Source organism: Trematomus bernacchii, unplaced genomic scaffold (assembly GCF_902827165.1).
Source record: "Trematomus bernacchii unplaced genomic scaffold, fTreBer1.1, whole genome shotgun sequence".
In the NCBI taxonomy this organism is placed as follows: Eukaryota; Metazoa; Chordata; class Actinopteri; order Perciformes; family Nototheniidae; genus Trematomus; species Trematomus bernacchii.
This window is the reverse complement of record NW_022987668.1, coordinates 2179855-2195618: the sequence shown is the minus strand read 5'-3', so window position 1 is coordinate 2195618 and position 15764 is coordinate 2179855. Positions and strand designations below refer to the sequence as shown.

The 15764-nt window shown below is 41.1% G+C and overlaps 2 protein-coding genes across 2 annotated transcripts; one reads left to right on the top strand and one right to left on the bottom strand.

Moving 5' to 3' along the window:
* Positions 1-635: 635 nt before the first annotated feature.
* Positions 636-3752, top strand: LOC117487232 (early growth response protein 2b-like). The gene is made up of 2 exons (XM_034135905.1): positions 636-781; positions 1420-3752. The coding sequence occupies exons 1-2, from the start codon at positions 636-638 to the stop codon at positions 2420-2422; spliced, it is 1149 nt and encodes a 382-aa protein (XP_033991796.1). The 3' UTR covers positions 2423-3752.
* A 2304-nt stretch (positions 3753-6056) lies between these two features.
* Positions 6057-10345, bottom strand: adob (2-aminoethanethiol (cysteamine) dioxygenase b). The gene is made up of 2 exons (XM_034135904.1): positions 9414-10345; positions 6057-9067 (listed from the first exon to the last, which is right to left on the bottom strand). The coding sequence occupies exon 2, from the start codon at positions 8936-8938 to the stop codon at positions 8201-8203; it is 738 nt and encodes a 245-aa protein (XP_033991795.1). The 5' UTR covers positions 8939-9067; positions 9414-10345; the 3' UTR covers positions 6057-8200.
* Positions 10346-15764: the final 5419 nt, after the last annotated feature.

The following is a 15764-nucleotide window of genomic DNA, read 5'->3' as shown; positions in this document are numbered from 1 at the left end:
AAAGTAATAAATTAAATCAGATGCTTATTCCCTCACTAATCACCTCATCTATCTCAGGGGCCAACAAAAGGCAGCCTCAGTAATCTGCTCCTGACAGAGGAAACAAATGTGTGTGTGCAGGCAGTGTGTGGGCTCAGCTGGCACCAACACAAAACAATGCAACTCGATTTTACCCGGATACCAGCCATATAGAGCGGGCCAGATCCTCTCACCTCCCCGCCCGGAGCATCCATGTATGGAGACACTGGGACCGGAATTCCGAGTGATGGAGATCCTAGTTCCTCTCGCTTTACATTAAGCCTGCGAAAAACAAGAAACACGTGATAAATGTTCGATAAAAATCCCCCTAAATTCAGATTTTCTGCATGTTTTGTGTCTATTTCAATACACTCCTACATGTTATTTTGTTTCGTCGTCACGGTGAGCTCCACCAGTCCTATTTCTGGAGTTCCCTCTTTTTTTTTTCAAAACCCAAGTCCATATTTGGTGAATGACGTACCGGGACACCCAGAGATCCCCTTTATAACCAAACATGCATCATCCCGGAGATGTTTTATACCAGAGATGAGAAGCAAAATGTTGCAGGAGGCAGAGCATTGGATTTGAATATTAGTTTGACTCGCCTGATCTACATAATGGCTGCTAGAATAGCGGAGGAAATGTCCGTGTCTTTGAGCAGTTTTGTGGATAACATTAATCTCAAAGATGTTTACACTGCGGAGGGGTCGATGGAGTTTAAAGAGGAGGCTGTAGGGGAGGAAGAGGAGGAGGGGGGAAAGCGGTAAGGATTTGAGTTTGGATACAACATAATAACTCTGATTGCACCGACAATGTAAAGAAAACCAACTGGCTAAACCTTAATTACATTTGAAAACAAATCACGTTTTCTTGAATGCTTGACAAATTGTGATTGCTTTATCACATTGTGTTTGGCTTATTGATTGATGACATTTTGTTTCGATTCCGTAATTAGGACATGCGTTTTTTGCACCACAAACTGTTCTTACTTCACTGCATAATAACAGCTCATGTCTGGATGCATGTTTGTTGCTTTTGTTGATGCATGGACATGTTGTGATTTGTATTGTTATTACATCGACCTGATACTTCTCCTTGCCCAGGTCACTATTGGAAAATAAATGTAATCTCTAAGCTGTTTAACTTTTTAAAAAACACGTCGATATGGGGGTGTTTTGTTTGTTAAGTATGCTTGGCTGTAGGTTGGGGTTTACCTAACAAGAATAGCCTGTGCTTAGTGCTATTGGGGATCCTGAACAAGATAAATTAACTCATAAGAAGTGTTGCGCGTAAAATGAACATTGTGCAATGATCTTAAAATATGATCATGTTTCTAGTTTTTTTTCTAACCGGTGGTGTTTTGCTCCATTTTGCAGGTGATCTCCTGTTTGAGGGGAAGAGCACACCGGAGCTGTCTCTGCACGGAGACTTGTCACACTACGTGGCAACTTTACGCACGCACCCCGTGGCGTTGACCGGCAAGTTCTCGGTGGAGTCTCGAGGCTCTGGAGGCCCGTGGACACCGGGGGGCGTCATCAACGTGATCAGCGCTGACATCGCTGCCCCGGGGCCGAATACGTGCTCAGAATCGCCAGATATTTACGCAGCGGTGGACGACACCATGGCGCACGGCCAGCCGGACATCAGCCACATGTACGCGCCCCCTCACCACCACCCCCACCCCCACGCGGGCCCTTCCTACTCCTGCAGCGGGGACATGTACCAGGAGCAGCCGGCAGGGGGCTACTTGGCCACATCCACCTGCTCCTTGTCTTACCTCCCGCCCCAAAACTACAGCTCCGTGCCTAAACCGAGTGTGGATGGAACCCTGCTCTCCATCATGCCGGACTACGGAGGCTTCTACCCGCAGAGCTGCCAGAGAGACCTCCAGGCGGCTTTCTCTGAAAGGAAATCCCTCCCTTACCCTCTGGACTCCCTCAGGGTGCCTCCCCCTCTCACTCCCCTCAACACCATCAGGAACTTTACGCTCGGCGCGCCCTCTGTGGCCGCAGATGGCCCCATGGCTGCTGCCTTTCCAAACCACCAGAGCCTCCCTCTCAGACCCATATTGAGACCCAGGAAGTACCCGAACAGACCGAGTAAAACACCCGTGCACCAGAGGCCGTACCCGTGCCCGGCGGAGAGCTGCGACCGCCGGTTCTCCAGGTCTGACGAGCTGAGCCGGCACCTGCGCATCCACACCGGCCACAAGCCCTTCCAGTGCCGCATCTGCATGAGGAACTTCAGCCGCAGCGACCACCTGACCACACACATCCGCACACACACCGGGGAGAAGCCGTTCTCCTGCGACCAGTGCGGGAGGAAGTTCGCCCGCAGCGACGAGAGGCGGAGGCACATGAAGATCCACCTGCGGCAGAGGGAGAAAAAGTCCTCCGCGGCCTGATCCTCGCTGCGCATGCGCAAAGCTGCTGAATGTAAACTTTCTGCTCCTGCTGACACTGTGTGCAAAAAGAGCCCAAATCCTATTTTGTAGACTAAGTTGTTGTTCTCAGAAAAAAGATGGAAGGAATATCTTTGGAAGCCATATCTTTAACAAACATAAGAATCAGGGAGAACCAGAGTTCACTATGATGTGCTTGGTCATGCCTTCAGTATTTATATAAAACATAACTCCTCACTTATCACTCAGTGGTCCAAATTATACACAGAAATGCCCATAAAAACGAAGCTGGTTATTGTAGCGTTGCTTATCTCCTCGATTAATCGTTTGGTCTATACAATCTCAGAAAGTAATGAAAAATACCATTTATCAATTATCAAAAGCTGATTATTTATTTTATATTTCTTCTTAATTGTAAGACATATATATGGAGTTTGGCTTGCTTTAGTGCTCTGTTGCAAGGCATTGCGTCTACTACTGTATCTGCTTCATGTTCTCAGGGATTACATTACAATTCAGGCTGCAAACACAGACTGAAATCCTGCGAGTCAGCTGTCAGTTTACTGCTGCAGGTGGTTTGGTTTCTGTAAAATGCACAAAATAGTTCATTTCCGAAATATACACAAAGATTTTTGGACAGTCACTCAAAGGACATACACATTCCACATGTTCCAAGTTATTTAGGATAATCCCATCTCAGCTGTTGTATAGCAGCTAAATAATGAATATCTTAAAAGACATCTTGCAGGGTTTATATGAGATAAATACAAACAGATGATATTTGGTATTGTTGTGATGACACTAAATATGTCTTATGATGCTTATTTATCAAAAAAAAAAATGCATTCCTTATTGTAAGTATCGTTTTGGAAGCTTTGATATTGACATAAATCTGATGGCAAACACAAATTACATTCGCTATTTTATTAAAGAACTCTGTGAATTTTTCAATGGCGGGATGCAGCAAAATGAAGCTTTTTTTTAACCTGTTTTTGTAGATTAAAAATGTTAAAAATAATGATGTTTTATTCACCTGATGAAGAGTTGACTTTGGTGAATTACATGCAGCGGATGTTGGGATTTTGAGAGATTGTAGCCGGATAATCAGATGTATTTCTGGTTATATTTTATATTTGTGGATGCGTTCAGTATGCACAGACCTGGGATACTTGTGAAGATTCAAACAGCATTTCTACCTGATGAATGTGAGAGGAAGAAGAAAGAGAGTTACTGGACAAATAAAAGTTGTTGTGTTTTATATTTGATATGCAAACAAGTCGAGCACTAAAGCTTTTATTCTGCTGGACCGATGCTTCTTGTCAATGCAAATAAATGTGGACTTGTTGAGTTGAGGCTCTTTATTTTGTGTTATATATATGACGCTTTTTTTTAAATATTTGTTTTTTCACAGCAGATTGTCTTTGGACCCAAATTTCCATTTTGATTAAATCTTTAAACTCTAATCAAACATGTTTAAAACTCCTGCTGAAGAAGATCATGTCATACAACCAAAAGCTGCAGAAAAGTTACTATTTAGACCTGGGGTGTCAAACTCAAATACACAGTGGGCCAACATAAAAAAATGGGTACTAGTCGAGGGCCGGACTGGTTCAATGTTTATTGCAAAACGTATTGAAATGAACTTATTGCACATATTAAACCTGGAACTAACAAAGCTTAAATGATTGCCTATAAAAACAACATTAAACATTAAATAATCAGTTGCATTCATTTCTTATGGCTCTATCTGCAGCTTTTCCGGAGTCATTTCTTATGATTACATTTCTCCACAGGCCAACAACAGCTTCAAAAAAACAATTTCCCTCAAAGAATAAACCAAACATGCCCTGTTGTCTCAAGAAAGAAAGTGCAGAAGGAAACATCCATGTAAACTCAGTGTGCTGCTCTGTGATGCTAGTTCAAGCCAGATACTTGGCATCTCATCTTGGGTGCAAGTTCATCAATGTTTGGGCTCAGGCTCTGAGCTGAGGAGACCCTCAGGATGGAGTGAAGGTGTGCGTGCAATATACCGGCGGGCCAGATCTAATAGTAATTAGAAATTATCCTGCGGGCCGAAATTAAATCCACCAAGGGCCTGATTTGGCCCCCGGGCCTTGAGTTTGACACATGTGATTTAGACCATCAAATGTAGATTTTCTTGTCAGTAATAAAATGTAAACTCAATGCTTTGTGTTGTTTGCAGAAAGAACTGATTCATGTATACAAGTTCATTATTAAAAAGACACCGTCAAGATTATGATTAATTTGACCAAGGGATCAATAAAGTTGTATGTTAGCCTTTAATAACCAGATGAATGATTTAGTGATTATATGTCATATATCTAATCTGTATTTCAAAGAAACTAAAGTTATTAAATAAAGGTAATTACTAAAGCTCAAATTGGATACAAATACTTTCAAATTGCACTTAAAGGTAGGGTAGGTAAGTTTGAGAAACCAGCTCGAGATCGCTAGAATTTGAAAATACACAACCGGAGAAAATCTGCCACTTCCTTACAGAGCCCCTCCTCCAACACACACGAACGCGCACATGACCAATGAGGGCACGAGATAAGTTTGTGCACAGATGGAAGGCTGACAGGCAGGTAGGCCATCCAGTTATTTTAGCCGGGCCGGCTCAGATGATTTGTTGTGCTTTTCACAGTACCACGGCTTCCAGAGATGACATTTCTTTATGGATTTTTTGTCAAAGCACTTAAGATATTCATTGCTATCGGGATGTTAAGAGCATTCCATGGAATATAACAAAAAGTGTATCTCGAGCCGGTTTCTCAAACGTACCTACCCTACCTTTAAGGTAATGTACTTTCCATGTGTACATGCTTGTGCTAGGGCTGAACGATTAATCGATTTTAAATCGAAATGGCGATTTTAAACGATGCAATTATCAAATCGCAAAGCCTGTGATTTTCTTTAAAACTTTTGTTTTGTTTTGGTTCTTCTTGTGTGTCAGTCATCCACACCAATCAGAAGTGCTGTGCTCCACATGTACCAGCCATTGTTAACCAATCAGAAGTGGCCCATGATAGTAGGTGATAGACAGATTGATCCAATCACCTGCCAAGTATTTTTGAAAGTGCCTGCCCTTTTCCAAATGGCTTCCAATGGAGCTTTCCTCGATGGTTTGGTGAAACAAAGCATCTGAGTCAGGTTGGTAATGCTCCATCACATGTTTTACATCTATTACAGGGTGAATCTTAAACTGAAGCTTGACTTTAAAGCAACCCAACGGAAGTTTCATGTAAGTTTAGTTCTTTCACTTGTAGCTCGGGCTGCAGGAGTGCTAGAGACGGGAGCACGTTGATACGACCTTCCTAGCCGGAGATATGGCCGCATTTTACAATAAACTTCCGTTGGGTCGCTTAAAAACAAATATCGCAAATCGCAATATCTGTCAGAAAAATCGCAATTAGATTATTTCCCCAAATCGTGCAGCCCTAATTTGTGCAGAAGATACTTACTGTATCATAATACATTTGACTAAAATAGTGTCAGTAAACACTTGAAATATTGATTTACAACTAAATAAACACAAACATTGCATTCAAGTCTTTTAAAGAATGAACCATGAAGACACAGAAACTGGCCTTTCATTCAAACAGAGCTTTCTTCTAAAGGAAATATGACATTTTATTGAAAGTAAAAACAATTTAAGCTGATTAAGAAGATTTTCACGTGCCATGTTTGAGAGAAATGTCCCCGAAGATCTACTCCAAAACCTGTTTGCACAAAAATGGGAAACAAGTTGCTTTCTGAACACTTTAGTTCTTCTAATCACATTCTGAAGCAAATAAATCAGACATGTTTAGGCAAAATAAACAGCATATTTTATATGAATGAACAGAAAACTTTAATTACAGGCAAAATATATCGAATACGGCATTAAACATGATCAGATTTGAGACTTTAACAGACTTTCTGCTCATTATTAGACCTGTTTATCTTTCAGTCATGTGATACAACACATCAGTCTTGTCCTCTGAGATCAAATCACAAGTTTGCAGCACGTTCTGAGAGGTTTAGTGCTTTTCTCTCACTATAGCTTCAGGTTAAGCATTATTTTAAATTGTACATCTTTGAATAAACAATGGACCATGTTGTTACTTAAGTTTTATTTATTTTTATCCTAAGCTAGCACTTCATATTTTATAAGAAACCCAAACTCACAAATTCGCCTTGCCCCTCTGATTTCCTTCAAGCTGGAATTCAAACCCTTTTTTTATTTACCTTATTTGACATTCGAGACAAATATTGAAAACCTTTCCTTCCATATGTGGTAAAAGAGGGACACTTCATTTAGTGCACATCTTGCAAACAAACAATGTCAGCCAGTGAAACAAATCACAAACACTCCTGAGGATCAAACCTTTCCCAGAAAAAAAAAGAAGAGAAATGTCTGTAGTTTTTAAAGTCCTAAACACAAGAATAAACCCTAGAGTTTGAGACATTTTTCATTCTTCAAAAAGCAGAACAAAACGCCACAAATCCAGAAGCAGGAAGAATGATAAAACACAAACATGTTTCTGACGTTCGGGGACATTTCCTCAGAGGATTCTCAGCTCAGGTTGTTTTGAATGCTGCATTCAAGTGCAGCCAGAAGTCTGGATCAAGTATATTATTCATAATCAGTTCTGCAGCGTGAACACATGCAACTCACAGCAACTGTTTGTATAACTGCACATGCATTACTGAAAGCTGACATGTTGTGTTCTTAAAAAGATACGCTTCAGATTCAGAAGTCAGAAGCAAACTCAGCCTTTCTGATTATTCTTGAACGCAGCATTAGCACCCTGCATCAATCTCATCATTTCTTGGCATCTCTTTTGCAAAAAAATACCTTACAGGGTCTTATTTTAAGCTCATTTACAGCTCCAATTTTGGTGCTTTTCAGATTTCAAACCAGTCACCTGATTGATGATATGCTTTTACAGTGGATTACACAATGACACCTCCTTTAATTAAACCGAACCCACCAAATAAAGGCAGAAATGCATGAGATGAAACATTTAAAGTGTTCAGTGGCAAAGCAGAAATCCTGCTGATATCACCAGTACACTGAAATGTCTTCTCCAACGTGACATATTTGATACTACAAAACGGAAGGACCAATGCTTGACACTCAAATCAGATTTCATGTCTTTCTGAATGATCTGAAATTTGTTCGAAGTGAAACACTGTAAAATAACTCATTCAGCTGATTTGACCCTTAATAGAGATTGAGAAATGTTGGGATCTCAGTACAAACTTGCCTTGGGACTCCAATATATTTTTGTTCAAGTGAAATGTAAACTTGAGTTATATATATATCACTTGTTTGGCAGCGATGTGAGCAAAACATAACAAGGATTTCACCTTATTGTTTGCTGCAGTGCTGATTATTTCACTATTAGGTGTTTGCTCTAAGTGCCCAGAGAAGTGTCCATCCCAGATTTCTTAAAGTCCAAAGTGTCTTGAAATGTCTGGTCCAAAACCAACAGATATCCACTATAGGATTATATTATTTGAGGGTCATGAAACAGCATTTTCTGACACATTTGCATGAAAAATGACTTTTAATCGACTATTAAATTAGCTGGTGATTAGTCGACCAACAGTTGCAGGACCATCACATCTGCACAGCTAAATTCAGACCCTCTTTATGCATGTGATGGCTTCAGTAATGATTTACAGTGACCCTTCATTTATAGCCCATTGTCCAAAAATAAATTCCCGGCCTTGTGCCAAGTGCAGCCCGAGAAAAGGAGACGTTTTACGGCAGGCTCAAAGGCAAACCTCCGGGCCTGGATACGGCTCCCCTCCGCACCAGAAATCCGGAGGCTGTGAGATCTCCATGAGCCAAACCTCCTTGTCCTTTTCTGATGTGTTTACCTCCCCTTCTGCAAGAACCTTATAATAATGACAGTCCCTATCCTCGTCCGGGTCGTACGGAGGGGCCAGGATGTCCATGAACGCAGTGGGTCCGTCCACAGCGTCGATCTGGTGCAGGTTGTCCCGGTCCGGAGAGAGCACGCATGGCTCACTTTCCTCCGTGAATTCAGCGGTGGATCGGAGCAGGGAACGCCGCAGAGAGCCCACCTGATGCGGGGTTGCAGGAGGGGGCGCGTCGGTCTGCTCCAACCTGTCAAAACAACTGATTCTGACCTTTCCATACATGACTTTCAGCATGCCGTGCATCCCCGGGTGGTCGTGCAGAGGTATGGAAGCTCCATTTTTCAGCAGAAACACCCCCATGCTGAACTGGTCAGTCTCGCAGATGTGCATGTAGGTGACCGGGGGGTCGTGGTACGGAAGCCCCGAGGGAATGTCGTCGGATCTCCGCGGGACGAGCTGCAGATCCGAGGCTCGTATTTCCGTCATCAGGCTCCTTAGTTTGTTCTGGTTCTCCAGGAAGGATTTAGCGGGCTCGTCTCCAAACCGAGGCGGGCTTCGGAAGGTAATGAGAGCTTGCCGGGCGATTCTCTGCACGATGGAGGCCATGCTGCTGTCGCCGGGCATCATACCGGAGAGAGGGACGTGTTGCCCGGTCGGTGTGGTCCGCCTGTCGGTCCTTAGCTTTAGCAATTTAGCTAAGCGTCAAAGATCGTTTTGATAGAAGATGACTCACTCCTGATTCATTCTTCTTCGGACCTTCAGAATCAGAATCAGCAACAGGTTTATTGACAAGTAGGTTTACACATAGGCTACGAGGAATTGCCTTGGTGTACATGGTGCATACATAAACATAGTTAAAGGAGATACATTGTAAGAAAAACGAGCAGAAAATAAAACTATTATAAAAAACTATTACAAAAAACATTTGAATATGAACTCGAAAACTGTAAAAGTACTGCTATTTATTAAAAATGCATGTACAGTTTCAAGTAACTGTCACCAAATAGTCATAGAAGAATCACAGTTATGTAAAATCAGTGATAATCTATATACACAATTTTTTTGTCAAGAAGAGTGAAATAACAGTGGAGTGAGACCTCACCTCATTTACAGATTCTTCGGTCAGCTAGGTTCGTTGCCCGCTTTTAAACTGCCTGCTTTCTGCTCCTTCACGTGTTCATTCATTTGTTTTTTTCCGCTTATTAACACGTTGGAAAAACAAAAAAACAATATAGTATTATATGCATTTGCAGGGGTCACTTTCAGACCGGATTTGACTCAGAAGCAGCCAGTCTTATAGACTTCGGGCCCCATTTTTGAATAACTGTCAAACACGTCCGCCCCAGCACCAGACAACACTTTGCCAGTTTACACCTGGTGCATTGTGGGACATGTAGTCAGTAGACCGCCGTTACTGTGGTTACTGAGACGAAAACTGTTTTATTCAAATATTAACTACTTAGAGTTGATATTTTCGTCACATTGTTTCCTATAAGCAAGGATGGTGTCAATATGAATGAATGAAATGACTCTGACTACATCTAACTGCCAAGACAATGCACTACAATACCCAAAAGGCCATAGAATATTTAACTTTTAATGATCTTTGCCCTCAGGCCTTACTCAATTATAGTCAACATGATTTGTTTGAACTGCACTGATAATGATATTTAATTTATTTAACGTCTTGCCCTCTCATAGCCTATTTCTCATGGAATTATGAAACGTCTTGACCAAACACAGCTAGATCACAACATAGGCTACCATTGTTTATATTTACTCTGGAAAAATACTATCATGTAAACAATTGTTGTGGTGTTAAAAATGATCAGATGTTCCCAAATCATTATATTTACTGGATATGGTTGGAGTATTCTTATGCAATTGAAATAAATGTTAGTTTGGTTTGGTACATTTTGAAGCTATAGGTTATACCATTTAACTAACTATTTGTTTTTGTTCTTTACTTCTCTAGTTAACTGTTTCAACTAATTACCAGCTACTTTTCGCAGTTTTAACGGTTTACATTGTTAATTCACTACATTATCTAACTATGTCAACGATTTATCGATTACTGTAAGCTAACTATTCTTACTGTTTTCCAAACTATTTGCTTTGGCTAACTGTTTTAACTGTTACGTTTAGCTAACGGTTTCAACAGGTTGTTCATCACATCATCGTTAGCTACCTATTTAAACACATTTTCAGCTAACTTTTTTAAAGGTCATTTAATACTTGAGTTTACTATTTCAATTGTTTATCCTTTTCTTTGAAACAATTGACTCACCCGCTTATTCATTTAAGCTTACTATTTTTGCGGGTTTCCACTACTGCTAGCTGATTTAAGCTACAGTTTTAACTGCTTAATCATTACATTAGCTAACCATTTAAACTGTTATCAGCTAACTTTTAGCTAACTGTTTCAGGTTTTTATGTATCTGTTGATTTAAGCTAAGTGTTTCAACATTTTGTAATTACTTTTATCCTACTGTTTTAACTGTTTATCTGATTTAAGCTTACCATCTTAACTGATTATTTTATTACTTTAGTTTCAACTGCTTAAACATTACGTTATTAACAGTTATCTGTTAGTTTAGTTAACTGTTTTAGCATTTTTTTATCTGTTGATTTAAGCTAACTAATTATTTCATTACTTTAAGCAAGGCCTTGTGGAAGTTACTGAGCTGATGTAACTCAGTGGTTGGTCAGAAGCAGTAACAAAAACAATTCCTCTATGAACTTTTTATTATTTTATTAATTGTGTATGGGTCCTTCTTCTTTATTGACGACAGGGAATCAAGTAGTGTACTTCAAAAGAAAAATAGTCTCTCTCATAAATTCAACATGAAGCGATTGGCTCTCCTGCTTCCCTCAACCTTGACCTAAGGCACATGTGTCAAACTCAAGGCCCGGGGGCCAAATCAGGCCCTTGGTGGATTTAATTTCGGCCCGCAGGATAATTTCTAATTACTATTAGATCTGGCCCGTCGGTATATTGCACGCACACCTTCACTCAATCCTGAGGATCTCCTCCGCTCAGAGCCTGAGCCCAAACATTGATGAACTTGCACCCAAGATGAGATGCCAAGTATCTGGCTTGAACTAGCATCACAGAGCAGCAAACTGAGTTTCAATGGATGTTTCCTTCTGCACTTTTTTTCTTGAGACAACAGGGCATGTTTGGGTTTTTCTTTGAGGGAAATTGTTTTGTTGAAGCTGTTCTTGGCCTGTGGAAAAATGTAATCATAAGAAATGACTCCGGAAAAGCAGCAGATAGAGCCATAAGAAATGAATGCAACTGATTATTTAATGTTTAATGTTGTTTTTATAGGCAATAATTTAAGCTTTGTTAGTTCCAGGTTTAATATGTGCAATAAGTTCATTTCAATAAGTTTTGCAATAAACATTGAACCAGTCCGGCCCTCGACTAGTACCCATTTTTTTATTTTGGCCCACTGTGTATTTGAGTTTGACACCCCTGACCTAAGGTGTTTATCTTACCTGTACTTATCCAGGGACTTATAAACGTTCAATCTCTCTTGTGTCAATTATATAAATGTCAATCAGGTGACCATAAATACTGCCGAACACTGAATTAATTTAAATTAGTCTAAAACATTTTGGCCTGCAAAATCCATTAGTCAAAGTTAGGTTAAATCAGAAAGAATAAGACTTGCTTGTGGGCGTTTGTTTGTCTCATAATGTCAACTGTTTGTCCATTAGCCTAATTTTTGAACTATGTAAAAGGGCACATGAAAGCAGCCTAAAAGAAAACATCCCACCCAGAAGTGGATGTCATTCATCCATTAAAATGTAGGAATGATAGTCTTCTGCTGTTTAGGGTCAAAAGGTCATGTTGATGCTTTTCCATCACACAGAGATCCAGCTGGAAGTTCAGAAGGGCTTCAAATATTATGTTAAAAAGATTTTTGTTTCACCATGGGTAAGAAACACACTTTGGTCGCCTCAAGATCAGTGACTCATGTCCGTGAGCATGACTCACTTGTTGTGGCATCCGTGATGGCATTTCATTGTACAGACGTGGGCAGTTAATTTGGACGTCTTTCTACTGGGAAACACCCACCCACACACACACACACACTCTTAAAAAAAAGAGAGGGATGACAGCCTTCATTATGGTAATTCTTGGTGGAATTTGTCTGCAAATAAAGAGATTTATTTGTGTTTTTTTACTGTGATCAAAGCAGAGAGAAGCGGGAAGCAGTAGGAGAGGACTGCCGGGGACCCTGTTTTGGTGTTTTGTCTATAACTGAATTAAGGTAGTTAAGTTCAGTTTAAGTAGTCTGTAAGTATGAATCACTACTTTTTAGGACACAAATTAAAGTGACACTTTGACAATAATGACAAATCCTCTAGTGTGATTTGTATCAAGAATGTGGGACTTCCTCCTGCCTACATAACCACGAAGACAACCTCGTCAACTTAAGATACCCATAATTATACAATTATAATGTTATCGGGTTCAAACATTTGCATTCAAGGAGACGTCACCTGCTCCTACACAATCTTCAGCAGCGTCTCTTAAATAAAAATCAGTGTGACACCCACTTCCTCACAATGTGACCTGGGGGGGTCGTGTGTGTGTGTGTGTGTGTGTGTGTGTGTGTGTGTGTGTGTGTGTGTGTGTGTGTGTGTGTGTGTGTGTGTGTGTGTGTGTGTGTGTGTGTGTGTGTGTGTGTGTGTGTGTGTGTGTGTGTGTGTGTGTGTGTGTGTGTGTGTGTGTGTGCCTCCTGAAGCAACACTATGAAGTGAAAGCCGGCCGAAAATAGACGGCGTGATTCAGAGCTCGGACGCTTTTAGACCTGAAGTCGAGCCAAACTGTGGAAGCCTTGCGTAGGTCGCGCTCGCAATCAAATAAACAGGACGAATTATTGTTGGACCCCACACACACACACACACACACACACACACACACACACACACACACACACACACACACACACACACACACACACACACACACACACAATCTTGTTTATTTACAACACAACAGTAAACAGCAGAAGATCTGTATGTTGTTGTGTGTGTACTACAGACTAAATTGATGTCAAATCCGTCTTAACCTCTGTCTCCATAAAAAAAAAGTTGCTCAGATGTCATTAGAGGACAAATAGTTTGTGTCAAAAACACTGCAATAGAATAATTAATTATATTATATTCAACTTTCTCTGTGTGACATTTTTTGTGCTGAACATAACTACAAAATATGTATTAATTTCCAGAATGTTAACCCGTTATAACAGTGTCTTAAATAATAAATGGCCATTGTTACTGTAAAATAAAATATATATATGTAATATACTATAGAGGGGATTTTTTTAAATATTTTTTTTTAGTCTGGGATATGTCAATAATAAGCAACATTGATTATGATGCATTCTTATTTAAAATGTAGCATGAAACAACGAAAATAGCCTGTATTTGTCCGATTTTGAAGCAAGTGCTCCATCGAAAGCCTGATATAATAGAGAGCAGGACTTAATGACATAATGGCCATGGTCCAATGGGGACATTTTTGTCCTTTAGGCTCTGACTGTATATGACTTTAGATAAACATACTTTATTTTAGACTTTTTATAGGAACTGACGTTAACTTCCATCTTATTAAATCCTTTACTTGAAGCAGAGGAAGTGATGCAGCTTCTCGCCTGCCTGTGAAAGGGATCGTGGGAAATAAAGACTTGATGATTGATCGTTAACAGAAGCCCTGAGAGGCAAGTGAGGAACGGACCGTCCACACAGCAGCGTTAAAAAATCTTGAAACGCTTCTGCCCATTCACTTTGAATGGGGTGACGTCACTTTGCCTCACTTTTCGCCGAACTGCATTGTGGGCAGGCGAGCGGAGATTTTCAGGATTTTCAGGATTCAAAGTTGAGCAATGTTCAACTTTTGAAGCTGAGGTGGAAGCGTCAGCCAATCAAATCCCGTGTATGCAAATCTGACAGTTCAAGCGCTAGCCAATCAAACCGCGTGTAAGCTGGGAGAGACATACCGCAGGTCATTTCCTCATATTCCAAAACATGGAGGAGAAATTAGCGGTAGGGAATCACCCGGTGCTTTATGACCAGACCCTATTTACCTACCGGGATATAAACCGGAGGAGCCAGGCATGGAGGGAGGTGGCAGAGACAGTGGTATGTATTCGCCTGTTTGGGGAGTTTATATCCAGTTTACTTCAAACTTTTTTGCTTCGTATGTCGGGGGCGGGAGATTCATGTGATTGGTTGTTGGTGCCTTGCTCGCAAAAAATCCCCAAGCTTCAGATACGCCCACCTCCAAGATTTTTTTAACGCTGCTGTGTGGACGGGCCGGAAGGCCATTTTAATGATCCGTTTTCTAATTTGAATCGAAAAAAACATCCCGAGTGAAATCCTAATTACATATTTTTTTCAACCTGTACGTTTTTGATCCGTGAGTAAAGGACTGCACTGTACAATTTCACCTGACATATTTGCAATACTGTGTGTGCACAAATAAAATACACTTATTTTGAAGGTTGATTTTCTTCATTTTAGGATCACTTGTTTGTGTTTGTAATACTCATCCCCAGTGGCGTCGCCTGGCCTTGGCATTCAGGGCTTTAAAAATAGCACTTTACCCCTGCTTACACCTATATGCCGTTCATTGTAACAGTCGCGGGTACACTGTGTGTGTGCGTGTGGGGATTGTTGCGGTAGAACATTCCACTGTAGCGCCCGGTACCTTAATGGGAAACCCTACATGTTTGAGCACCCTCTTTGAAACGTCAAGCTACCCCACAGCACCCCCGAAAGAAAATCTCTGGCGCCGCCACTGTGGGCCAAGCCCCGAATGTTTCCAGGTCCAGGAAAAGCCCCTGCTCGTCCCTACCACATGTTTCCATATTTGGAATAAAGGCATTCATAAATTCTCCTTGGTGACTTTAAAACGTCTCCATGAACTAAGTAACAACACATTGTGCCAAGCAGTTTGTCCACTTATTACAAAATGAAGTGTTATTTCAGAATGTGTCTCTAAAGGCCCTGACACACCAAGCAGTCACCAGAGAACTCGCCGACGCCGACTGTTGCGTCGCCGTGTTCTCCTGCGTCTTGGCCATGTGTCGCACTGGAACACACCGCAAAGACTTCAGCCGAGCACGTACGAACTGCGCATGCGTGAGTGGCAATAACTCTCCTTACCAGCAAGCGGCGGTAGTGTGTATTCGTCATTCAAAAGAGGCAACAACCGGAAGACAGAGAAGAAGAACAGACTGCGTGATCTAAACAAACAACAAATAGCGTGTGCGTTCCATTTTCACTGTCGTCCATCGAAAACATGTTTTGTGCGGTCAGAGTGATTTCTTTGTCCGACTGCCTGTGGCCGACGCACGGCCGATTCAACATGTTGAATCGGCCGTGAAAGGCCAAATAAGGCGTGTCACGGCCGACGGTGCGGGACACACCAAATTGA